A 27,677-nucleotide genomic window follows, 5' to 3' on the forward strand; every position below is an offset into this window, starting at 1 on the left:
CGTCGATTGACGCATTTTCTTTTCGAGTCCGGAGAGCCGCGTGCGACGTCCGACGATACCTGTCGTCCCGTCCGCAGTTATTCATTTTCTCGACTAATTATTTTATTTTTGCTCTCGCATTCAATTCCGTGACTGGTCTCCTTGGGTCCACTCGGCATTGTCCAACGCGCGCGCCAACGACGTTTTTCTCGCGGGAGCTCCATCTGCCGCGTGACCAGCGGGAAATACGATTTTCCACGGATCCTCGATCGGAGACGGATCGTTTGCCAACAGTGAACCGAGTCGTGAATCGAATAAGACTTTCCGCTAAGCCGTACGGCCTGCGAGTTGCAACAGTGACATCCGGCGAGACGCCGCCTGGAAGCATGGCGCAAACATACAATCAGAAGAAGAACGTGTACAGCATCGACCAGATCCTGGGACACGGTAAGGAAGAAGGTACGATTTCTTTTATTGCGACCTGTGCCAAGAGAATCGTTTTTACCCGATCGCTTCTTCGGTGGAAAATCGTGCAGCGATCGTTAACCTTTGCTGCCGATCGGGACGGATCTTTTACGACGTTGTAGTAGTCAACGTGTGCTGTTAGTTTGCTATATTGTGCGAACTGTTGCACTTTTGTTCGAGTTGTCTGCGATTGATACGGTACGGCGGTGACACAGTTCGATCGGACTTAGAGCCTATTTTGATCGTAATTCGGTACGTTGACCGTCGAGAAATTCTGTAAGGTGGTTGGAACTGTTTATTGGATTGTGGTCTTCATGTTGTTACACAAGTTGCACCCTGCACGAAAGTTCTCAAAAATTTGTAAAAGACTGGGTAGAATAGTGATATTTTTAAAAATGCTTAGATTGTTACCACGACTAGCCGGGGTACTTGTGATACCGTGGAACTTCGATTATCCGAACGTATCCGAGTTCTCTATTATTCGAACTCCATTGTTCGTGTAAACAATTTGTTGTTCGTTACGATTCACATTGGTAAGGATAGAAGTAACAGTTTTATTATCCGTTCTTCGGTCCCGATAACCGAGGTATCGAATTTTCAAACACAAGAGAACTCAAATACCAATGAAAGTTAATGGTATCTTCGATCGATCTCCATCGTTAGAAATTTTCTGATCACAAAACTAAATTTATGCACAAGTATGTCGACTTTAAGGCGCTACTAAAATTACTACACCATAATTGAAAACGATACTAACAATAACATCGTTGAATTTGTATTTATTTATTGAATCGCTGAAAACGTAAGCGTGGTATAAATAAATACGATAATCTTTTATTTCTTAGTTCATAAAATATTTTCAATTCGATAAAATTTTCGGGGCTGAAATCTCTAGATACTCTAGATAAAATAGCTTCGAGTGCAAAGAATGAAGTTTTATGAGATGAAGTTTGCGTGAAGGTCTATGATAAATTTAAGTGTTTGAATTTTAACGAACAAGTTTCTCCGACCGTACGTAATTTCGCTACAAGGCGAAAAAGAAATAAACCTGATACCTGTAGCGCGACAGCGATCTTCGAGATACCGTAACTCCGAATACGGTTGACCGTAGCCGTCTTCAGTAACAAAGGGGTTAACGTTCTGCGAATTCGGCCCACCTGGTCGAAACAAACAGAGTTTATAGCGCCGATAACGGTGCCGGGTCTCTTTCTACCCGGCATCAGCTTGGCGAGTGTAATATTGCATTATTATCTGGTATCTAATATCGTTAAGTAAACTAAGGTCTCGTTTACCAACATTTTATTGTCAGCGCATCGATCCGGTCGCGATTGCGATAAGAGAAAAGTTAGGCCGTACAACAAAGTGGGTTATCACCGTTAACCCATCGTCGGTCGCATCAGATAACGTCGGTAATTGTATGTCAATTTAGCGAGAGCGTCGTTCTACTAAAAATCGTTAAAACCGATCGATCCGCTCGGAATCGGTAAGAAGCGGCGCGGCGCGGCGCGGCGAGTCGAGATATCGCGATCGCACGAATTTCGATCCGGAATCGTATCCGGCTGCTTGTTTACACAGGCTAATTGCCGTGGGTATTTTAAAAGGCTAATTAGGTCGAGGCTCGAAATCTCCGGCGACGATCGGCGCGACGAAGACTTACGACGGGACCGACAGCACGCGAGCGGCTCGCGCACGCTTGTTTGCTCGCTGACTGACTGTATTTCGCCGGGGTGAGCGCGTCGGGCACGCAATTATTTCATTAAAACGTCCAAGCTGCCCGCGGACTTCTCAAGGAACCACGATTACGTTTTTTAACGGCGGCAATTCCCGAGCGACCGGCACGCGCGCCGCTTCGCTATCAATTACCACGTTTCTCGCACAAAGTCACCGGCTCGCATTGTCCTGGGACTGGGACAGGACGTCGAGCGCCGTTTCGAACCTCCGCAACGAGGATTAAGGGAAGAACACACTGTAAAAGCCTGAAATGGTGGTGTATCTTCGGTGGGTTTTTTTTCGGACGGGAACAGTCGAGCCATTTTGTTGTTTATCAGGGTTAATGCGCGGCTATTTCGAAGCTATTTCGAAAAATTGTCAATCGAATTTAGTTGTCTGAATGATACATACTTCCCGGCAAAATGTGCGTTAACCAGGCAATGAAAGTGTCTATAGCGGTATCAATCGGTATCGGCATAATCAGAAAAGAAAGATAACACAATGGTAGAACAATGAACAAATTTTGATGTATTTTGTTATTACTAGTTTGTGGATTTTATGAAACAGAAGTTAGATCGAAATGTATTTCTTCTTTTAATGATGTTAACACAGTGATAGTAATGCAACAGTACTTGTAAATTCTACTTGTGTTCTCACTGATCAGTGTTTTGTTTATCCATTTTTGTTATAAACGCATAAAATCCGAAGTCTGATTATTACACAAATACAGGCTGCTGTAGTAGACGTGGAATTTTTAAAGGTACAAATTTTTAAAGTGCAAGAAAACCTATAAATTAACAAGGTCTAATAGCATTTTTATTTGATTTTTTTTTTAGTTGACAAAGGAAACTTTTATTTAGTTATAATTTTTTGTAAAATTAGGTACAACAATGAAAATCCGCAGTCATTAGCAATGACTTTTGTTTTGACTATCCTTTTCCATTTAGATGCAATAGTAAAGTTCATTTGTATCTATTAATTCCAAAATTAAGATTCCAAAATCTTAGAATTTAAATTTTCATTAATATCAATGGAAACAATTATATTATTGTTATATTACTTATTCTCTATATCATAAATTTGTTAAAGTTACAAATTTAATGAAAATAATTCCAGAACGTATTATTAAAACCCTGATATATAAAGTGTTGCAAAAGAAAATCATATACATTGTTCGACTAGTCTTGAACGGATTAAAACCATATTTTTGAATCATCTGCAAAGACAAAGAAAGAATTAGTTCAACAAACTCGCGGCTATAAAGTTCTCATCAATACCTGCTAGACGTGATTACCATCCGCCACTTTTAAGTCGAAATAAAATTTGGTACTTTTGTCATCGATATTTAAGCATACTAAACTAATTGTATAAGTGTGATGAGTGTATATTCGCCACTAGGGAATTACTATGACCACGGAAGTAATAAGCGTTAATATTACTACAATCAACAGTCCGACGTTCTCGTGAAGAATTCTTTGATCGTTTAGATATGTTTGAAAATACTTTTGAATATGTTTGTACATATACTATGAATATATTTGAAAATACACTGTAAATATGTTTGAACATCTCTACAAATATGTTTCAACATTTTCTATAAGCATATTTATTCAATATGTTTGAACATATTTATGAAAATCTACAAATATGTTACAATTAGACTGCAGATTTTTTTGCGAAATAAAAATTGTGATCATCATTTGTACAGAACAAGGGTTAAAAAAAAGATATGTTTCTATTTCGAATACTACCAATAAATTAAAAACGGTGCAGGATTATTATATCCTATTCTCGTATCGTTATTGCTTTGTATCGACCTAATCAAATTTTGCCATAAATATATAAAATCCGCAGCCTGGTTATAACAATGATAATGCAAATATGCTAGTTAGAATATTTGATCAGCGTCGACCGGTTTCGTGTCCGCGTCTCGGCCGGCGTATAAAAATAACTGTGTAAAACGGTGTAAAGAAATTAGCTACGCGGTAAGGGTCGATCGTGACTTGTAATCCAGCCACGGGACGTTAACTCGGCCGGGAACCGCCATAGGAAATTAATAAACTTACGTAAACCTACGCTTATTGAGTTGCCGCGAGAAGAAAGCATGGCGCGCGCGCGCACGCTATCGCGAGCCGATTTTTTGCTGCGGAACGATTATCCCGGGGAGTTTAACGATGAACGTATTACCCGTAAACCCTCTTACGGATTTTATTAGATTTCCGGAACGTAAAGACTCCGCCGGACCTCGTGTAATCCGTTCCAGCCGGCGGCAGCGTGTATCTTGTCCGCGGCGCGCGCGCGGACTTCACCCCCGTAAGCGCGTTGCTCAGAAATGCAGACATTATGGGGGAAAAAGGACGGAGTTGCGCGCCGTAGATTGATTAGCCGTGCTCGCGTGTGGCCACCATTCTTTCGGATCGCGCCGCTCCGCTAATGGGGCTGATAGTCTTGAGGAAATTCCGACGGGAGTTGCTCCTTTTGCGGGTCGATTTAAAAAGGCGTTAATGCGATCCTCGACCGGTCGCGATAATTAATTTATGATTGCTTTTGGCCTGGTTCGTTGGGACGACGATGGGATCGAGCAATTTGAATGAGGCGATTACTGAGCCGGCTATGATAATAATCTTATTATTCCGATTCTTTTGATTTACATTTGTTGTATAAACGCGATAAAGAATTTTATATTTCTATGGCTTTAGACTATCGACACCATTATATGATGTTGCCGTGGTCTTTCAGAACTATGGTTATATTATAGTTAGAAAGTGGTATTGTGTAGAATGTGTCTGATCGAAAAATCTATTTCATTTGTTCGATGTCATTCACTTGTTATGATTGAAGAATCTGCCATGATTCATTCAGTCATTTGATTCTGTCTGTGTATTAGAAATAATGAACGATAAAATCAATTGAACAATCGACACCTCTACTACAGAGAACGTTTATGAAATGTACTTGAAATTATTCAAAAATTTAGGATGTTGTCTTCGAATTCTGCATCTATCTGATTTCGTCTTCGAATTAGAGAACCAACAAATTATAAAAACTGAATTTTATTTCTTCGCAGAAAGATTACAAACATCTGTGTTACCGTATAATGCGGGCTTGCGCTTTTGAAATCTCGCAATAATTGTCTTGTAATAAGGAACGATATGAAATGAATTGGACGGTCGAGGGGTTGTCTGTAACGCAGAAGTGATTTACTCGATTTACTCGATTCATTCGATTCACTGGATTCATTCGAAGAACAGATAAGAACGAAGTGTATCGTCGATTATTGCATTCGATGCGGGTGAAAATCGTGGATGATTGAATCTTCGCACGGTATTAAGTATCGTTACTATTGCCACGAAGAAAGACAGTAATACAGGTGTTAGCAGAGTATTGGCCGCCGCTGTGAATTTCGTGATACACGTAGGTATACAAGTAGGAACACAGTAGCTGATGATCACTATATACAGGTGGACCGATTATTGGTGCCGGCCGATTGTGGCCCGCAGAAATCAGGATGTGTTTGCGGATTTCGAGCGTACAGTCGTCTAACATAATTAATGCGTCTGATAATACCCGCGCATTGCACGTTCACCGATACGATCCGCCGGGAATTGCTTACAAATCGACGCGCTCGAGGTCACGGCCCGTCAAAAGGGTAATAATGTAATCGCGGAATTTCATTTTCAATTTGATTACGGTCAATATTGTCGGCGGATGTAACCGGCGTGGCGCGACGAACGAATCTGTGAAAATTAATATTTCATCCATAGGAGGCTACGAAAATTCAATTAACCATCGAAATATTCATCATTGAAACAAATATCTTGCTCCAAAAGGACCCAATCACTTCTAAACTGCACATCCTCTCCCTCCTCTTGCTTTTGCTAGTTATTAGACTATTCTCTCTCAGTTTTCAGTTTTTGTTGCGCTGTTTATAGTACTTCGTAGCTTGTGATGTGTAAAGATCTATATTCTATTAACAATTTATTAAACGTTTTGCTCTATTCGTAGAAACAAGATCCAGAAACATTTTAAGGGGACACTACAAGTTAACAGTTAACAAAGAATATTGTCAAAGAACATCATTTCAAAAAACGTTGAAAGTAATATAATATAGGAAATTGCGACAGAAAAATGCATAAATTAAAAAAATTATATTTTACCGGAAAATAACATTGTCGGCCAAAACATAGCGCAAAGTATAACATTAAATCTTCATGCATTTATCACATAGCATTCTAAAATACAAGAAACCGTGTACACTACTTAGAATTAATACAGTTTCTTACTTTATTTATATCGCAAGAAATGGTTCTGTCGACAGCGAAAATGTTCTCTAATTTGAATTTTAACAATTGCCTCTTACGGTGTTCATAAAAACTTACAATAACTGGTCGCATAGCCTCAACTAAACAAAAAAAACGTTCACATCTTCAGAAACCGCCCTCTAGTACAATCTTCCTAAGTTCCTTACATGAAAGAATCTAATAGTTGACATGAAAATGCAAAAGAAAGTAGAAAATATACTTGCAAAATTGAATAAGGACATCAATAAGGTGATAATTAGAATATATATATTCTAATTATCACCTTATATATATGGTCTGTATGGTATATATGGCATATATACCATCTATATGGTATATATGGTCTCGTTTATGTAGATCCGAGACACCATAAAAGGGTTAATGGTGTGAAAGCTGATCATTCGACTAAACGCTTCCGAGTGGGATAAACTGTCAAGGCCATCAGAAGCGTGTTTCCATGGGGTTTTTTTCAGACGTCGAGTCGGAATCTGCGGGTTAACAGGAAGCAATATCTTGTCGGCATTGTCAGGGACGCCTATCTTGGTCCCGACTATCCGGCATGTGGTCATCAGTGGGGCACGGTAAATAAATCTTTAATTTAGCGGACTGCCTTTTACGGGCCGATCTCTCCCCGGTTCCAACCCCTATCGGTGGGTCCGTAGATTTAATATAAAGCAACGGAGAGTTAGGCATCAAGTGGGTGCCCCATTGTGCCCTAGCATGAAAACATAAAAATCTCTCTATTCACCGTGGATTATCCCGACGTTTGTTTGCGTAAATGTTAGTGCGATTACGTGCTCACGTACGGAGAGAGACGCGTGTCCCGTGCCGCATACAGTTGTCTCTCACCTCTCGCATTCTCTCTCGCTCTCCCCTGCCCCCTCTCCTCGTTCCATTTATCCATGCAACGCTGACATACGCGGCCGGTTCGAATGAATCGCATCGACGCAATCTATCGTAACTGCCGGTTAGAGCGGCACCGGGAAGTAGGATTAACGTTATTACGCACGAGTAGTAAATGCTCGTCTAATTAGTTCAAGCAAACGCGCGTAAGGGGTTGGCGGGACCTGCGCCGGGGGTGAGACGGACATTAAAACTCTGTCAAAGCCGACGACGGCGGTCGTTATCGCGTTATTATCTAATTCCGCGAGTAATTTGAGTTTGCTGGGGAATTGAATTCGTCGGCTCACTAATTAAGCGCGAGCGATCGAAAAGTGACCGTCCCGATCTTTCGCCGAGGCCTCGCGTTTGTTATCGACAACTCGCTGGGCCACGTTTTTACCGAGACTGTCGTAAACAGTGCATTTTCGCGTAGTACACGCCGTCTTAACAGGGATTTTCTAGTTTTGAAAAAATTTGTTTACTTCTATTGGATTTGTGTTATATCGGTATCCTATTAATGTTATTTTGAACGAATGACTTGAAAAACACCTTCCAAAATGTTAATTTAATACAATGTTTACTAGAGAAGTCGAAAAACACATTGTAGAATGTTATATTTAAAATTATTTTCGAGTATAATCACTTTTGCTCTATTGATTTTTCAACTTTATCTACAACGATTATAAAAGTAATTTGGTAAAAGTAGATATATAGAAACAAGTAGATAGAAACACTCATATATTTGTTGTTACAATTACGGCAATTAAATGTTTTGTAGATTTTTGATACAGAAATGGTAACTAACAGAAGAACGTATGGAGGTAAAAAGAAAATTATATGCGTCGTTTTTTAGTTGATTAATTAATTAACGGTTACTATTAAAGAAATTGATAAACGCATTCAAATCCGAATATTTGTAAAATACAAGGTCTGAAATACAGAGTCGCTGAAAGAACAATTTACTTATTTACTAATTTTTATACATGTAGAAACTATGAATCTGGAACTTATGCTAGCATTTATATGAAGCTAAACCATTATTCAAAATTACAAAATATTTATCATGTAAGAAATATTTTCGATTGGAATACTGTACAATGGAATGGAATAATTGAATTAGGTGTTTATCGAATTACGAGTACTCTATATTGTCAGGAATTCCCCTAAAATACTATAATCTTCTCATTCATTAGAAAGTGAAGTTAACTTTGAAGCATACATATGTATGTATATTATGACCATTATGAGGTTAATGCTAGTAATATTAGTTTTACTATAAGTACATTTGTGGGAAGTTATTCAGTAAGTTCATTCGTTTAGGTATATGTACATAATGTAGTACCATTTTAGAATACAAAATTTTCATACAACCAAAACTGTTTAGGAAAAAGTAAACTTTTTTGCATTTTATACGGTGAAATTTAATATCAACAAACAAATCTAACAATATAAAAATTGTCTCGTCCTACAGTATGATAATTTTCAATGTTACCTCAGAATCGCAAATGCGAACTGTTAATAAAAATAAATATCCATGATTTACACAATTTAATCAAATCTATTTTGGTCTCTCGATTGGTACTTCCAGTAACGACTGAACATTAGAATTACCGAGACTAAACGCGACCAATATATACCATGACGAAAGACTATTAAACATTTAATTTCTATAACAATATTATATGCTTGAACAAAGAAAATTAGAAAAAATGTTCTCATGGAAAGATTTTTACAATTTCAGTAACCAATGAGGAACCGATCACTCGTTTGGTAGTTTCAGCGTTGTCACATTAGTGACAGATCGCATATTTGTGTATTTATTAAAGTTTCTGACTTGAGTACGGATATCGTGAAAATGTGTCACTGACAATTTGCCGTAACCGTCTGAAAATGTTATCAAATAAACAATATAATTCCCTTAAGAAATGCCATAGAAAATTGTTCGTAAATTAAAAAAAAATTGTACACCTTTTTATCATCTCGTTTCGTTCCACGATTAAAACACGCCAATACCAACGTGTTAATAACGCCGGAGCCTCAAAGCTGGTGTAACTTTCTTGATGACCAGAGATCCAAGAGCCCCGGTTTCATCCCCTCCGCGCAAGTTAAACGTATCGGTTACCCCCCAAGCTCCGTTAAACCTCTCGTAAGAAGCTAATTGTTGTCGCAGCCGAGGAAAAATTTGCATGTTACGTGTAGTTTGCTGTAATGAGCCTTCGAACGGGTATCGATGCTCCGGTGAAGACGGGAGCCGGGGCGAAGCGAGACAGGGTGGAAAAAACCGGGGGGTAGAGCCCGGCATGGCAGCGAGAGAGGGTTGGGGGGGCAGAGAGCCGAAGCGAGCCGTGTGTTTCACGGCTACGCGCAAGGGTTGCATCGGGGGGTGCACCCGCGGGGCCACCAATGTACGACATGCACTCGTGATATTTGCTAATCACTGACGGCAACGGTTTTTAAGTACTATCGAGTGTGTAGGTATAGTGTACAGGCTCGCATCGATGCGTCATATTTCATACACGGCTGGATGTACAAAAAATGAAGCGCCGGGTGAGGCTTAAAATTGGCAAATCCGCCGATCGGACATGATCGGCGTATCGGGCATATATCGGGCGGCAGTCGTTGCGCGGCTTAAAAATGAAATTGCACCCACACCGACCGACCCCGCAGCATCTCCAACCCATCCGCCCCCTCCTGGTCCACTTCTCGTCGATCTCTTTCTCTCTTTTTCTCTCTCTCTTTTTTCTCTGTCTATCTATCTATCTATCCCCATTTCTCTCGCTCCCTTCCCGAGCGTGTGTGTTCCAGCGAAACGTCAATTTCGTTTTGGCAGCGTGGACGATTTAGCTTAATCGCCCCGATCCTCTCTTGCTCTCGAGCACCGAAGGCCTTGCGATCGTTTGCTGCGCGTACCCATTCAAACTTTGATACTCGCGCGACTTTAACACCATCCAACCCGCCAGTCCCCATGGGACGCCGCTAACGAGTCGGGCCCGGGTTCCTCGGTCCCTGATTTCATCCGAGTCACCTGTCCCGTTTCGTCTCGCGAGATATGGTGCCAATGCATCACACCGCCTGTGCAGCGTTTAATCTTAATGCATTTAAATGGGGATGGTCGAGCGTTAATGGCGTCTGAAAATTATGAGGATATGAGAAGATTTTGCAGCGGAGACACGTAGTGATATATCTTTGTTTTTGTTTAACCGTAAGATTCTTAAGTATTTCTGTTATCGCGATCTTTGGGAAATTGGTTGGTAATTTAAATTGAGAATTAATGTTGTTGGAAACGTTTAGGTTATGTCTTCATTCGGGTCTCCGTGCATGTTCGCATGTGCATAACTTTCATGCAAATTTTTTAACGCGTTTAATTTATATTTATGCGGGATTTTAAACAGTTTCGTTTATTAGATATGTTTTATTTATAGGATTTCTGAAACCCGTTTCATTTGCTATTGGGTATCTACTCGAACAAGCGTTTGCTAATGTTACATAATTACTTAATTAATCGTAAGAAAATCGAAGAAAAGGGAGCAACTTTTTATGAAACATGGTAGTCAAGACACGACTAATTGATCTTAATTTTAAGTATTAAACGCTTTCTAGATTCTAATTTTCGAAAAGCGAATTTAAACTATTATAGTAATTTGTCAATTTCCCAATTGTCCTTCAGCTTGTAAATAAAGATGGACAATTTGAGAAGAGGAGCTACGATTATTTGGACCTTGCACTTCGTTTTCATACAGGGTATCCCAAAATCATGGAGCTTCCGGGAAATGAAGGGTTCCCGAGATCATTTGAAGTAACTTTCTCTGTAGCGAAAATGCAATCCGGGGCTTCGTTTGCGAGTTATTAACGGAAAACAGTGACCAATGAGAGGCGAACTCAGCTGTGGCAGATCTAACATGCGGTGGAAACCCAGTTCCGCTGATTAGCTCGGTCGTTAGTATTTTCGTTAATAACTCGTAAATAAAGCCTCAGATTGCATTTTCGTTAAGGAAAAAGTTGCTTTAAATAACCTCAGGAACTCTTCATTTCCTGGAAGTACCATAATTTTGGTACACCATAAAGTTGTTGACAATCGGCAATTATAAAAACGAGCCGCGAGATTCGAATAATCGTATCTCCTCTTCCCAAATTGTCCATTTTTGTTTACAAGCTGAAGGATAACTGGGAAGAATTTACTGTTACTGAATTTACTACAAAAATTATATAGAACCCGATGATCTTATCGTAAAATTTGGTGATTGAGAAAAGTGTCATTGCAGAATCAATTTCTGCCAAATGAAGAATGCCATAATTTTAATGTACTCGATTTTTATCTGTTCCCAGATCACGCAGCGTCATCTGACGCAATTGGTGATGGCGGGGACACGGAGCTCGGTCATTTGAGCGATCACCAAATAAACGATGCCCTGCACGATCCCCTAAATCTTGGAGAATCGGACAGACCACGCAAGGTCCGAAGATCCCGCACCACATTCACCACCTATCAGCTCCACGAGCTTGAAAAAGCTTTCGGGAATACGCAGTACCCGGACGTGTTCACCAGAGAAGAGCTGGCTATGAGGTTGGATCTTTCCGAGGCTAGAGTACAGGTGAGTTCAATTACTCGCTCGATGATAGTGATCTTCCATCCCATGAATTGGTTCAGACTCTCTGTTAATTTTCTGAATGAGTTCTAGGATTATTTTGGACGCTTTATTGACACAACATCGTATGTTTCTTAATTTTTTCAATTTGTCATTTCATCGTCATTAATAAATTATAAAGAATTATTTTCGTGAAGAAGATTATGCAATGGACAATTGACTTTAAATTAAAATCGTGTACCTTCTTTCAATATGATAAATTTGTGAACATTAATCAAATCTTTTAAACATGGTTTTAAATGTTTTTTTAGTTTTAAAAATTTCAAGAACCAATTCATTGGGATTTGGCGTAGTTTATGCCATAGTTATACTGCACATGTTTATATATTTCTAGCTTATGAATGTTGAAAAGAACCAGAACTGTCGTGGAATGAGATGTAATTAGACATTTACATTATTCTGATTTCTTTTTCTATTTTCAAAGTTAAAATTTATATTTCACATTGGACGCTAATTAATGTATATATTATTAGTCAAAATAATTGCATCAAATATCATTCTAAATATTTTTGTCGCTGAAGAGATAACGTTAAATATTTTTATCAATACAGGATTTAGAATAGTCAGAACAATGAATTAGAACAAAGACTAAGTTGATTACTTTTTAGATCGTAAATAGGAGCAGTAGCTTTTTAAAAAACAAACTCTAAAGTTCGAGAAACACATCAGTTGTTGCACCGATCAGTTGCACAGTAAAATTGAAGCGAAGCGATTATCAGTAGCTGTAGAGGTTCCCGTTACCAACATCATTTCTCGGAAACAAACAGGTTTATCAGGTTGTTTTTTTGCGTCAGCGAGGAGTTTGATAGAATTATGGTTAGCGAAGGTCCTTGAAACAATCTTTAAATCCTCGAGGCAGCTTTCCGAGCACGATATTCGCCTGTCGGAAGCGGCGTCGGGGCTGAACGAGTGGTAATCTCGGTGTGGGCTTCTCAACTAATTACACACTATTGTATACTGAAAATCTGGCCCTCCACATCGACGTCGGTAATTTCGCGAAAGACGCGCGCCAAATCGTGGCCCTGATGCTGCGAGGGGGTAGGATTAATTTCATGCGAGCCAGTCGAACGATAAAGAGCGTGCAACGGGGTCGTAATCTGCTTTCAAATTATTTTGCAGCCGCGTCTTTTAACGGCTGCGAGAAAGAGAGAGAAAACGATAGAGAGAAGAAAATAGAAAAAGGGAGATACAGGGAGAGAAAGGGAGAGATAGAGGAGCGCGCGCGTATGTTTCGGGGCAAACAAAAAGAAGAATAAGGGAGACAACAAGACGAGAGCGAGAGAAAAAGGAGAAGGAAAAAGAGCAAAACGAGGATGCGAATTGACGTGCAGAGTGCAATCGCCAGTCCACAATGATGAACTTAAAGCGTTCTAAATAACCGGTGATTCACTGTCGCACGTCTTTGATCGCGCATTATTTCTTTGTCTCTCGTCGATGCAACTCGCGATTGAAAACAGACCGGATTTTTCGTACTGGTTTTCTCTATATAGATATGTACGAATGTATTTTCCGTGCAGCCGGGTCTAGATCGATAAAACACGCAGTTAAAAACGATAGGCGGATGGTGTCTCCTCGACTTCAATTGCGTTTTAATCTGCTTGACATTTTTTTTCCCCTCCGGTCGCGCTCATTCGCTTCGAGTAGCATCGGAAACACGGAAAGAGAACGGTAGTCGCAACAGGACGTTAATCCGAACAAAAAATCCCTGGGCCCCCCATTAACAAATGCATTTTTATTACTGTAGCAACATTACGAACCTATAATCTATTAAGGGAGGGTACAGAAGGATGAAATCAACGACTCCTTCCGAGTTCCCTTCGACGCGATTCCACGAGCGTGCTAATGCTTTTTGGAATTGTTAATCCATTAGTAGAGGAAAGTGACCGAATTGCGCAATATTGCTAAATCCAACAAGGAGATATGTGATAACGAGACTGCAGGTTTTATGCACTTGTGACAAAATCGGGCACTTACAATTTAAAATGGCGTAAAAATTAGAAGCATTTTAAAACGTCAATGCATTATTTTTAATCTGTTAAGATGATTAAAGGAAGGTTGAAGTTGTTACTTTATTTCTATATATAATCGATGCAGACAATTTTTATTTTGCATAATAATACACGGTTTAGTGACAACCGGCTGTTGATTCGCACACTTATTCATTCTGACACGCTGTGACTTTTCGGGCGGACGCTAGTGACATGACAGGAGCAGTTTATTTCGCTACTATCCCAAAGCTCTCGCAGACAGTTGTTTCTTTATTTAGTTTTCAAATGCGATTTTGTCATTGCAGCGCTTTAATCAATAAAAAGAGTAAAACCGTTTGTAGTTCGTTTTCTAGGAAAATATCTGGTGTTAATGTTCCATATTTAGGTACCTGTTTCAATAGTTGGTAACAAATGCTTTTTTAACGCTGAATCAACCGAGCTCGTCGAAATGACCGGTTACACATATATTTTTCTAAAGTTGCTACAATTCTGAATACTTTTTCGTAGAAAACAATTGAATAAATTTCATAAGTGATGCATACATTACCATACAAATGGCAGAAGGTCGAAATAAATCAAATCTTTTCATCTTTATAAAGCAACACAGATTGGTTACCTTCAGTGTTCGGTAGTTTTAAGGTTAATGGTATTTCAATAGTCTTAATTGTTTGTAAATTTAGAATTTTAAAACTGCTCTTTATAGCGCAGATATATGTGACTAAATAGTCACAAGTATGTTTTACTTGTTGCAACTAATTTGCAAGAATGATTGCATATTTGTTAATTCTCCCCCAATTTAACGAATAAGAAGAACATAACTTCGATAACGATTTTAACGTCATTCTAATGCCATACAGGAAAATACATATTCTATAATTTCTTGATCATTTTCTGTTCTTTATATAAGATTCTGTAATATATTTGTTTTTCTATAATAGTGAATTTGTTTAAAATATAAAATTATGAAAAGAATTCTAGATTCGTGATTACTAGACTGCGGATCATTATGCAAAACACAAATTATCACCTGTCCATCATTTATCACTTCCTATAACACCTGTTGTATCGAACAATAGCCAGCTTCATTCTTCCTATAATAATTTTTTTAGACCGAGATTAATGCATCGAAGCTCTGCTTTTAAAAGTCATTTTGAAGTTACTTTTCAAAGTCACAGCCACGAATTTTTGTCACGAATGCATAACATTCGCATTGTATTGATCACACAGATCACACGTTAAATAATAAGAAAGCGCAGAAAAAGAGAACAACATGATTAACAGCAGAACATCCTGCTTCATCGAAGAAATATCCCCCGTTCTCCGCGAGGTTCCCCTAGTTTGACGGCGAAGGGTAGGGGACACGAAAATCGTGCGATCGCTTGCGGAGATAAATATCGGCCGGCGTTCATTTGTATTATCAGTCGATCGGTCGCGAAACGAGCCCGAGCTACGTGACGCGGAATCGTCGCGCGACGACAGCTGCGGGTATTGGCGGGTTCCGCCATAAATTATGACTTTTCCATGGATGGAAATCGGTTACTCGATTAGCGTAACCATCCTGACACCCTCCGCCATACGTGCCGGAGCGGGAAAGCGCGAGCAAGGGAGGAAGAGAGCGGAACACGTGGTGGCTGGAGCGAGAGGGTGGCTAGATAGAGGATAGCTAGACCGAGAGACGGATAGAAGGAGGACGGGGGGAAGAGGATCGCGAAAGAGGGACGAAGAGAGCGAGAAAGAGCGTTGTACACACCTATACAAGGGGGGGGGGGGCGGCTGTGTACGTATATAGATTGGAGAGAAGGGTCGTGGATGGAGCAGTCGTCGAAGGGTGGCGCGGAGCTGAAAAGAGACAGAGAGCATTCCGATTGGCCCATTGTGGTACAGCCAAGCGACAATGCCGGCAATTGGCCGTCGCTCGACAAAACCGCTAAATGATCCGCCGCGGCGCAGTGGTGCCACGGCCACTTTATTTCAATCTAGGAAATCCTCCGCTGCTCCTCCCTCGCCGCCCTCAATTCCAGATGCGAAATTACCCATTTTTCGGTATTAATGGTCGGCCCTCCTCCCCGCCACCACCCATCCGCCCCCCTCCCCCTCAGGCTGGATGTATCGCGTTCGATCGTCGATCGGACCACCGTCGATGGTAATGGAATCGCGAATCGTTTCTGCTCGCTTCCTATTCTACGCGCGACACTCTCGTATCACCCGCTTTCGCTTTTTCTGGCGGTGTCCGACGCCAACGCCGACGTCGACGCCGACGCCGAAGCCGACACCGACGCGGACGCGTTTCCAATTCGACGGCTACAATTTTTCCTTCCTTTCTGCCGCTAGCCTTTTTATTTTTTCGTGCTCCGCGTGCCTGTCGATTTTTGCCCCGATAAATACGAGCACCCCTCCCCCCTCCCCCGGTATATTGTCGTCGAAGGAACAAAAGCCGGAGACAAAGGATCGCGTTTTTTCGCGAGATTGATTGGAGCAGGATTCGAGGAGGGGTGACATGAAAAAGAATGGGATGGAAAGTTTGAGGATCGAAGGAGAGAGGAGGGCGCGAACAGGAAATTTGCGGCGGAGACGATGAAAACGTTACACCGAGGATTGTATGGGACACGCTCCGCGGGGGTGGCGGTGTGCCGAGGGGAATTCAAACTTTCGGGTTCGCGTTGGGTCGCTTAAACGACGCACTGCAAGGTTTGCGAGCACTTAGGCGTTAGCGGGGTATTCAGCAACGATTAAATAATTAACAGCAATTAGGCAATTGAATTTCCCGCCCCGGCCTCGCGACGTTCGCCTCTTTCCCTCGCCGACGCCGCGCCGCGCCGACGACCGCGCGGTTCCAGTCACTTTCAAACTTCCCCCTACAGTTCTGCCGCCTATATTTTCTACTTGTTTTGTTGTCTTTTTGGCAACAGACGACGGTATTTCGGGTTAGTCGCTGCTAAAATTTCTGTGACGACAGCTAACAGTTCCTATTGCAATGATTGATTTAAAAGAATTTTCGAAGAGTGGTTTCTTGATATTTCTGCGAAGCTGTTTCGTCGAATTGTTAGAGAAAGTGGATCTTGTAGTTGCTATTGTGCCAGAGTTTCTTGTTTCCGTAGAATTCTTTTGTTCAATTCACATTGATGATTTTGTGAAAAATTATTTAATAAATTGATCCATTCGCGTTCACGTTATAGTCAAAATTGATAATGTCACAATTTTTGACAATACGATTAGTAAAGAAGTATTAGCGAATTCTCATAAATCAAATCAGCAAATTATCTAGAATGATACAATTGAGGAATTAATCTTTCATAATTGTAAATCGAAAATGGATCGAAATCATAAAATTATCTTTTATTTGAGAACTAAATAAAATTCCGTTCCATCTGCCTTCCAATTTTATAGCTCTCGGTTTTAATCAACTATTTAATCCAATACGAGAATTAACTTCAAAGAGATGGGATCAGAAACGTATGAACGTATATTAATAGTTCATATTTGAATGAATCTAACTATGATGGCCATAACTGATTACTGATTTGTGGATCTGTATGCGAAATCAAAATTTCCTACTACAATTACAACAAATTAAAAAGAGTTACCCCTAAAATTGCCACAAAATCAAAATAATTGAATTAATGCAGCCGAAACTAGAAAGTTCAAATTTAATTATAGTGGATGGTATTTTAATAGTTTTACATTCTAAATATCCTAGTAAAATACAGTATTCTCAATTGTCTTAATCCTTTGCATCTATTATTTCTTTTACAAATTATAAGGTAATCATGTAAAATACATAAATAAAAGCACAAAATCTTTTATTTATTAATTCTATAAAACTTCACAAGAGTATGATGATTTTTATTTCAACTCGACTTTGTATATCAAAATCTCAAATTTTGCAAAATGCATCAGAACAATCTTTCGAGTGCTAAGGGTGAATAACATGAAAAAATTTAAAGAGCAGTGGTAAAATATTTCTATATTTCCTTTCCCAGCTACAGTAAATTCTCCCTAATTGACGCTCAGATTTTGCACAAAAATGGACAGTTTGGGAAAAAGAGTTTTTACGTTTTTGTAGTTATTGACAATCGGTAACTATAAAAACGAGCCCCAAGGCTCGAATAATCGTATCTCCTCTTTCCCTAATTTTTGTGCACAATCTGAGCGCTAATTAGGGAGAATTTACTGTACTCATTTGCATCACAAACACACGAAATTTGCAGTCTACGGATCATAAACGTGCACCGTTCAAAGGTTAGTCTTGCGGCAGCTAAACATTTCAGACAGTAACTTAATGGATCTCGTAGACATTCGACTTTGCAAAAATTGACCGTTTGTCGTCCGATTGACGAAAGTGTGCGGTAAAAAATCGGCGGTGCGCAAGAAGATGACGCGAAAATCGTCGCGTATCGGATCGATGGCAGTGACCATCATCTTGCTATCGTCGGCTATCCGACACAATAGGAGCAGGATGTAAAACGCAATTTGCCTCTCCTTTCTCCGTCTCTTTCGCGGGGTCTGCCAGTGGCCACGAAAAATCAGAGCAGTTCAGGCGGAAAGCGAAAGCATTTATATGGCAACGGGGCCAGCGGTAACGGCGTGCCAGGGGTTTGGTAGGAAGACGAGGGGCGAGGGCAGGGGTTGCCGGCACTCAGGAGTACGGAGGAAATCAGGATAATTGTTAACAATTAGCTTAATCAACCTCGAGAGCAAGCTTTTGTTGGGTGGTTCTGATACGGCTGGTTAGGGTTCTCATGCGTCGCTGGCGTATTTTCTTCCGAGAAATAATTCGATGATTTCGTGCGACAATTGTTCCCCCAAGGGAGAAATTTCTCTTTTTTTTTCCTAGACAATATTGACCTTCTTAACATTTTTATGAGAGAACAAGAGCGATTAATTAATCTGAAACTTTGTGTATGCTCCGACTATACTTCTGTCATGTTGCTCGAATTTGTTTAATTCCATTTATGTGAAAATATGGTCTATTGGGTGATGGAGTCGATTACTGTGAGATCACCAATTGCCGTGCCTTTAGTTTATTTTCGAACATAATTAACTTTATATTTATCGAATAGAACATTTTTGTTATTATTTCATTTTGTTTGTTTTACAATAAAAAAGATTCTAGTTCTCTGTGTTAATTTTTAACGCCTCGATTTTTCTGCTCTCAGGTCTGGTTCCAAAATAGGCGCGCAAAATGGCGCAAGAAGGAGAAGGCGCTCGGCAGAGACACCAGTTTCATGCACGTGGAACAGAGTGGTGAGTTTCGATTATGATTTAACCATTCCATATTTAGTAGATAAAATCGAATATTAAAACGTGTTACTTTTTACATGCTTGTTAAAGTGTTAACTTTTTAACACTGTACACACATACCGCCACGATTCGAATAACCGGCTTTAGATTTTCCATTTTACGATTATTCGAATTATAAAAATGCTTTTGTGGCAAATGATTGATATCATTATTTCATTTGAGTACCTATTATAATTTTTATGAAGCGGTTAATTTCAGTAACTCTTAATAGCCGTTATGCTCAGAGTAATTGTTATTTCGTTGTCTTTATTAGCCCCTTGAAAATGTACATATTTGGCTCTTGAGCGTAAAAGGGTTAGCGATCCCGATTCCCGCGTTCAAACGAACCGGTTTGTTTGGACTTTCGCTTTTCGGTTTGCCCAGGAAATCAAAAATTTTTGTAAACCCCAGGCCGTTTGCGACGCGATCAATCGCGCGCAGTCTGTTTGCTAATATACGTGCGAGCAAGGCGCGAGAAACGTTACGAGGGGTAGATGCAATCGACGCCAATTACACCTAATTTCAGTGTCGGCCATCGCGGTCATCGCATGCGAGCGAGGCGCGACGGACCGTTTCATTTTTCATGAAAAGCGGACCCTTGATGCCCCGTGAAACCTGTCCATACGGGTGCGGCGATCCCTAGGAAATGCGGGCGCATTTCTTCGATGTACATTTCTTTTTTCATTCGACTAATTACTAGCCGATGAGAAACATCAAAGTTCAACGTATCTTGATTCGTATGAAGCTAATATGATTGTGATTATCCATCATTCCGAATGTATAATTGAAATTGAAGTGCACTTTGAAAGAGTTCTTTTTCGTCGTGCTCGCCATAGGGGTAGATTTAAATCAAATAAAAAGTCCGTTCTTTTACCCGTTTTATTGAACGTTTTATGAAACTAATTCGAACACTTCGTTTTGGAAAAATATGTCAAAATTTGGCCAACCAGGAAATGATCCGGAGATGTATAATTAATTTATCAACTATAAGTTAACCCTGCTGTGTTGTTTGAATTTGTTTCGAACCGTTCGTGTATCTATTTCTTCAGCAAAATTACAATTACATTTTCTAACATATTTTTAGTTTTATTTTTAACGGAGTTGTACAATCGTACACGATGTTACATTAATATCTTAACAATAATGACGTAGGCAATTTCGATCCAAGACGCTGTAAGCTCGATTCAACATCTCGTACTTTACAAGTTTATATTTTAAACAGTCACGAACATCGTTGTCTGTAAAGTCCAGAAAAAACTTCCGTCATCCAAGGGTTAAATCGAAAATCAAAATCCGAGTGTATTCAATTCAAAGATGAAAGTGGTACTGCAGCATAGCTTCGGGACACAAGGGGTTAATTTCGTTTTGCTCCGTTCGCTGACCGCACAATTTCCGTTGCATGCGGACGGATCTCTGCGCGAACAGATGGCCATCAATTTTCAGGAGATCTAGCAGTTCATAGGCGTAGATGGAGAACGTCTTCGGGTTTAAAAACGAATTCCTTCTTAATGAATCCTTCAAAATGGAAGAGAATTGAATGGGCATATCACAATATAAATCTTAACTTAATAATTTTGTATTGAATAAATTGCGGTAAGCTTTTTCTGTAGTGTCGCGATCCGACAGCCGCATACGGTCATCTGATCTATGAAAAAATAACATTTTACTTTGTTATACTATATTCTATTTACCTTTTTGCCAAGTCTTGAAAGTGTACAAAAATAAAGTATATCAGAACTTAATTTCGTCAACGCTCATCCTTTAACAATAAAACATGTTATGGAATCTTGTAAACTGTTATAATATCGATACCGGTTTCCGAAGCGAGTATGAAGAATCCATCCTAGAACTACTTTAGAACCGATATGTTAAATTGTGCAATGTAAAATGTCGGATTATTCGAAGAGAAAATAATTCTCTTTTTTTTTAATTTTAATAAATATTTTATTAACCAAAATAGGCACCAAGTGGTTGAATACAATTCTTGCAAACTTATGCTTTTAGGGTTTTGATAAAAAATTATTAAAGTTAATAAAATTAAAGTTATTTTATAATAATAATATATTATATATTAATAATTATATAATATATATAATATATAATAATTATATAATAATGTACTGTATATATTATAATAATATTAAAGTTATAAAAAATATCCTTAAAATTTGCTAGGGATAAGAAACTCGATATTTCACATTACACAACCACAAATAAAATAAAAGAAAGTAGTCATTCAACATAAAGGTTCTGAGACAGTAGACACATTAAAAGAATTTGAGAATGCCAGTATACTATTTTTTAATAATTTTGTATATAATTTATTAAAGAAAACCACACACTTTTATTTTACATAAAGATCTGTGAATTAAAGATGTACTGTCTACTTTTCAGTAACGCAAGTTACACGTGTATACCTTTTGCATAAAACGACTAAAAAGAATCGTGTGCCAAGTTTTGAGTGGTCATTGTAAAGGGGAAGCTTCAATCTCCAGAACAGTGGTTGACTTATTTAAGGAAAATATCTCCCATCGTTTTCGAAGATTTTCAATTCGTAGCATTTTCGGCTTGATCTACGTCCTCAGTTCTTCGTAAATTAAATCATGTAAAATCATCATAACTAAAGACAAACGAACAAACAAAGGATAGCGGAGGCAGACTCATCAAGTTTAGAAACGAGTCCAGATTTATTGTTACGCGACTCTGTTCTTTTTTTTTGGTACCAAATTATAATATATAGAATATTAATAATCTATTGCAAGAAAAGGAAATTCAGTGACAAAATGAGCTAATAGAAGTCCACAGAAGTAAAGGTTTTAATGTCGGTTCGAACACGGCGTTGCGGGCACAGCAAGACCGCAGTGTGCCAGTTAGTTGTTCCCTTTGGACCGCAAAGGGCCAGCCGCGCAGCCCGTTTCATCCCCTGAACAACCCTCGGCGAGATTCGCAGAAACAACGAACTAAAATCCGTGCAAAACGGTGTGATTACAGGTGTGAACGAGTTGTCCCTTCACGCCCGTTTACTTCAATCCGCCGGCGGTGTACCAGGTGCGGACCCATCGGGGGGACCGGCGGGCGCGTTCCCCTGGTTCATCCCGCCGGTGTTCCCACCGCCTTGGCCGACCAGCGCGCCAAAGCTGCCACCCCTGCACGCGATCCTGTCGCAGTATATCGGGCTGCCCCTTCCCCAGAACCTGGCGTCTCTCAGCACGGTGCTTCCGGTCGGTCTGAACCCGGCCACGACCCTGAACCACAGTAACGTGAACGGACACACGCTCGGCAGCCACCTACACGGACACCCGTTGAACCTTGGGGTGCAAAGTCTGCCACAGAATCTGAGTTCGAAACACGACAAAGAGGAGGACTCGGCGTCGTCCGACGACGAGATCAGGAGACAGAGCGCGGAGGTGCTCAGAGTGAAGGCCGAGGAGGTCCTGCGCAAGGTGGATAATTAATAGAGGTCCGTCTGGTAGCTCGGGGACACTGGGGAACGAGGACGCCTGGAGCCGATGGTTTCTGGACTGTGATTGCCGGATGCCTTGGAGTCTGGTGTCTGATACTCCAAGGACATATATGTATACAGTTGGGGAAGCGTTGGATTCGTGCATATGGGAATTGCATTGAAGCCTGGGTCAGAAGTGTGGGGAGCTAGTCAGTGGCCTGTTGGACGGTTTCTGAATTGGGATTGTTCGATGCCTTGGACAAGGACATACATGTACAGTTGGGGAAGGGTTGGGTCTTCGCTGATGAGAATTTCGTTGAAGTCTGGGTCAGAAGTGAGTAAGTTTGTAACCTGAAGGATGTCTTCTGAACTGGGGTTGTGATGATTTAGAGTCCGGTGTCTGACGATGCACCCATGTACAGTTCGTCACGCATTTTTTAGGTTCGAGGGATGAGAAATCTGACGATGGTAGAAGGACGTGTATATGTATAGTTGGTGAAGAGTTGGATCAATGTACAGAAACTCTGAAAACGTCGTTGGGGTCTGGGAGTGAGAGGAGAGACTGTACCTGCAGAGATGCCTTCTGGATTGTGATTATCAGATGCCTTAGACTCTGGCTTCTGATGACGTTTAGACAAACTCTAGAAAGAGTCTAGAAAGTGAGAGGATAAGGATGTGTGTCGAGCTGGTGGTCTGGAGGGCGGCTTCTGGACTGTGATTGCCAGAGTCTGGTGTCTGATAATAATAGGGAGATGTGCGTGTACGGTTTTGAGGAGTAGAGGCTCTGAGGGTTTTTCTTCGGAATGGAACGCAGTCTATTCTATCATCGCGTGACGATTGAGGCTGTTTGAAGAGTTGAGATTATATTAGCGAGATTTTGTCTTAAGTTGACCGAGAGTGTTCTTCGAACCGCTGGCGGTCTACAAGGGCATTCGTTACGATCTTATTAATTTTTACTAGCTATGACGATTCACGGAAGATAATTTCTGGAGACAATCTGTAATTGTACGTTGTAATGCGACTCTGTTGATGGGAATGGCCACGCAGTTTTAAAAAGTATCGACTTTATTGTTTCTCTTTATTAGGATCACGTAATTTATTCGAATTGTCTTTCTTTTTCTGAAACAGTGAACGCGAACGCGAACAGTTCTAGCTGAACACGTACGTTCTTAGAGGATCCGATTTTCTTAGAAGCCGTAAAGACGATTGGTACGAACTGTAGTGGACGAAGAATTTTTGTAACATACATGTATGATACACTGTCGTGCGTATATGTAGAAACACGTACGGTTACCCCTATGTACATATGTAGCTAATTAATTATACCAAGAGAAAATATATGATACTACTGACATTTGTGGACGTTTCATTATCCCCTTCATCTTTCAACAGTGAAACGGTTTTTTCTGTTTAAAACGGACCGTAACTCAGGACGAGAATGAATTAAATTATTCGATTCAATTTCAGGAATTCGGGATAATTTCGGGATAAGAGTTCTACCATATAATTAAGGAGTTCATCATCATTGAATTCTTTTAATAAGAAATTCTAATAAATTTATGCAAATCTTACGGTACATTGAAATACTAAGTTCTCTGTTTTTAATCGCGAAAATTAAGAAACTATTAATTCGCGAAAATAAAATTCTAACTCATTCGATTTTCCTAAAATCAAAAATTTTCTTAATGATACCCGAGATTATATCACCCTTTTTGCAAATTGTTGCGATGACGAACTATTAATATGATGGAAATAAAATAATTAAGTATTCAGAAACCTTCCTCGCAAATGAGAAGCTGTAGTAAGGTATCGAATATTAGAATAAGATTAATTTGTTATATGTACAGGGTGTCCCAGTTTTTTCCGGCACAACTTTGCCAGCGTGTTCTACAAGTAAAAGTAAGAAAACAATATTATATGAACATATGCCCTTAATTGTTTTTTAATAATACAAAGTAATCCAACAAAACCAAACAAATTAACAGTAGACCTTTATAATGTAATAACATTTCAAAATGACTACTATTATTATGAATCCAGGCTCGGCATCTAACAAAGATTGACTCTATCGCATTATTAATTTCTTCAGTTTCTCTAATTGCAGCAAATGCGTCATTAATCTGCTATACTAACTGCTCATGATTACTAATTTGTGCTTCAGAAACTTTTGCTTTCACAACTTCCTACGCGTGGGCAGATTGGTACTGCGTAATGTTTTTAACAACTGTCTACAATAAATTCTCACTAGTTTTGCTTCAGCTCGAGGCTCGAATAATCGTATTTCTTCCGAAATTGTCCATTTTCGTTTATAAGCTAAAAGAAAATTGGGGAGAATTTACTGTAATTGAATCCATAAATTGTGTTGAGGTAATGGAATATCTCCTGCCACTTGTGCCTCATATTCGTTTTCCAAGATATCCAAAACGGACTGAGTCGTTAATCGATCTGGTAAAATGTTATGCCGGGGAAAACTGGGACACCCATTGATTTTTTAGAATCAATACAGAAAATTACTTTGAATAAATTCTTCTTACAAATACTTCAACGTTTCGACTAAAATACATTGTTATTAAAAACATCATTCAAGTCTGAACAAAACATGAATTTCCAATTTAAAATAAACACAAGCCACTAAAAAATCAATAAAACCGGATCGAAGTTACTCCAATATTATCACTAAAACATATTTCATTATTGAAAATATCTGGAAAACAGATGTACAAAAGACATCAAACCCATTCGTCTACAAAAAGAGTTAATTACCATCGTATTATTTCCCAAAATGGCTCCAATATTTCTATGAGAGAGAGAGACACAATTTCCGTCGTTAACGAAATGAGGGTGCGACGTGTAATAAAGATCTTCGAGAAGTAGACTGCGCTTCCGCACAGGCGTCGTAATATTATATGCATTACATTCGAGACGCATTCTCGGCTAATGAACGTATTTTCCCCCGCTCACCCGCCCACAATTCTGTGAGAACCGAGTTAACAGTGTCGCGCGGCGAAATCGCTTCTGTGTCATTAATCACGAAAAGATTTCGTGGCGACGATTTCCTGAATCCGGGATTGTGCGGGCCAGCTGGCGCAGGTCTTTCCTGCACCCCTTAATGCACGGTGGAGGGAGCAGGAATTCGATTCCCACGGAGTTTCGGTGTAAACATCGCCGATGCCATTTAATCGCGCCACCCCCGTAGTCACCGAGCTTCCCACGTGGCCCGTCAGGTACACGCTCCGCTCATCCTGGTAACACGCACAACGGCAATTACAATCCGACCAATTTATCCGTCTTATCAGGAATTTATCGCGACGACACAGACGCGACAATTATCGTTATCGTTATTGAACTGGTCGACTCCGCGCGGCCGAGGGGCCAAAGCACGGGGAAGTAATTATTGCGCCACCTGCGCCAGGACGATCGTCATCGCACCGTCTCGATAAGATCATGCGATACCGCAACTCCCCGGGAAACGTTGTGGCTCGCTTCCTGGTCAAGCTTTCCTACTATGACACAGGATGTACGAAAGCGTTCTTCGTGATTCGAACAAATGGGCTTCGGCCACTGTAAAATTATCGAGAATTGTCGTGCACTTCTGTTTCGCTTTTATAACTCAATTTTGTTCACGCTTGAATCGAACGTGCACAACTTCATAAGGACAGGAGAAATATGTTACGTAATTGATGTTAACATTGAAACTATCATGCTGCTAATATGATCGCACAAATTATTGAAATTTGATCACTGCTTCTAAAGAAACGATTGAATAGGTCACTTTCAGAGGTCGGTAGATATAGCGTTACGGAACTGCAACATTGCAGTAAACAAACTTTTTAATTAAGAAGACGTGAAAGGATGACATCAAAGTTAAGAATTCCAGATAATAAATGTATAACTTTAAACTTACATAGTGTGATGTCTAAAATGATTTTCATTGTATTAAACTACCGAAGATAAGAGAAGACTTTATTTAGAAGTTTCTACGTGGATCAACGAAAGTTAAAAATTTGATTTTCTTTGATTTTTTGAACACGTTAAGTGAAAATATAATTGTAAAGCAATAGTACGTGGTTGAGCAAGATATCCTTCCCTATTGTTAAACATTGCCTTGTTTACATTTGTAATCTTTGTATAACAATCCGTTGATTCATTTACTTCTAAATGAATTTCTGAAGGGAGGAATGCGCAAACATTTTTGCGTTTCACTTCTGAATCGTGCCAATTTCTGTGCACGACCATCAGTGGTGACTCTGTAGCTGTTTATATTTGTGGACACCCTGTATTTCTGGCTCGTTTCATTCCGTTCTCGTCGTGGGGTATTCCCATCGGGGGTGATGGTTGTAACGCGCGAGGGTGTCCCCTAATTACGAATAGCTTGAGCGAATTAGGTACGGCGACGAGTTTCTGGTCGAATGATTCTTCGTGGAGTTAATTTGCTAACCATAGAATGATGTCGGAATGTTTAGTAAAAGGTGTCATCATTTTTCCTAATTGTATATTAATCCTTCGTACTGGAAGACATTTTAATTCCAGAACTCCAGACATTTCTACCAATGTCGAAGATTTCTTTTCGTTTTTGATTTTTATTCATTTTCTGCGCGTAGAATTGAACACTTACTCACACCACATTTCAATGTTTAGTAGTTCATTAAATAGAAACAAGTATTTAGTATTGTAAAAATTGTTTCAAATTACAGTACGACATATTTTATTGGCACCTCAAGCGCAAAGTGTTAATTAGTTATTCATTTTTTATTTAGGTGCTTAGGAGTATATATTTCCTCCTTTCACGCCGGTTTTGCAAAGTGTTAATAACATTAAACAGCGTGGCTGCTAATAATATTTATTTCTTGTAGATATTTATTGACACTACTTATTGATACTTTATAGAAAAACTGTATCTCATATAAACAAGTATAATCCGAGCTATTTAATGACTCGCCACAGTAGCATTTCCACTGGCTCGTAGAAGAAGCGTTTATTCCAA

At 39.7% G+C, this 27,677-nt stretch overlaps 1 protein-coding gene across 2 annotated transcripts; it reads left to right on the plus strand.

The window, feature by feature from the left end:
- The first annotated feature begins 2 nt into the window (after positions 1 to 2).
- On the plus strand, positions 3 to 24,047 carry hbn (aristaless related homeobox homeobrain). 2 transcript variants are annotated; one of them, XM_076527396.1, is made up of 4 exons: positions 3 to 438; positions 11,664 to 11,929; positions 19,128 to 19,215; positions 22,243 to 24,047. In XM_076527396.1, the coding sequence occupies exons 1-4, from the start codon at positions 366 to 368 to the stop codon at positions 22,704 to 22,706; spliced, it is 891 nt and encodes a 296-aa protein (XP_076383511.1). In that variant the 5' UTR covers positions 3 to 365; the 3' UTR covers positions 22,707 to 24,047. The 2 variants fall into 2 exon arrangements, with proteins under 2 accessions (XP_076383511.1, XP_076383512.1); XM_076527397.1 differs by having other exon boundaries at positions 3 to 426.
- The last annotated feature ends 3,630 nt before the right edge of the window (positions 24,048 to 27,677 follow it).

This window comes from Megalopta genalis, chromosome 19 (assembly GCF_051020955.1).
Source record: "Megalopta genalis isolate 19385.01 chromosome 19, iyMegGena1_principal, whole genome shotgun sequence".
In the NCBI taxonomy this organism is placed as follows: Eukaryota; Metazoa; Arthropoda; class Insecta; order Hymenoptera; family Halictidae; genus Megalopta; species Megalopta genalis.

Excerpts from the sequence above, each read along its gene's own strand:
- hbn (XM_076527396.1), top strand. The coding sequence starts at position 366 with ATGGCGCAAACATACAATCAGAAGAAGAACGTGTACAGCATCGACCAG. Across the intron at positions 11,930-19,127 it reads TTTCCGAGGCTAGAGTACAG|GTCTGGTTCCAAAATAGGCG; the intron begins GTGAGTTCAATT and ends TTCTGCTCTCAG. Across the intron at positions 19,216-22,242 it reads CATGCACGTGGAACAGAGTG|GTGTGAACGAGTTGTCCCTT; the intron begins GTGAGTTTCGAT and ends GTGTGATTACAG.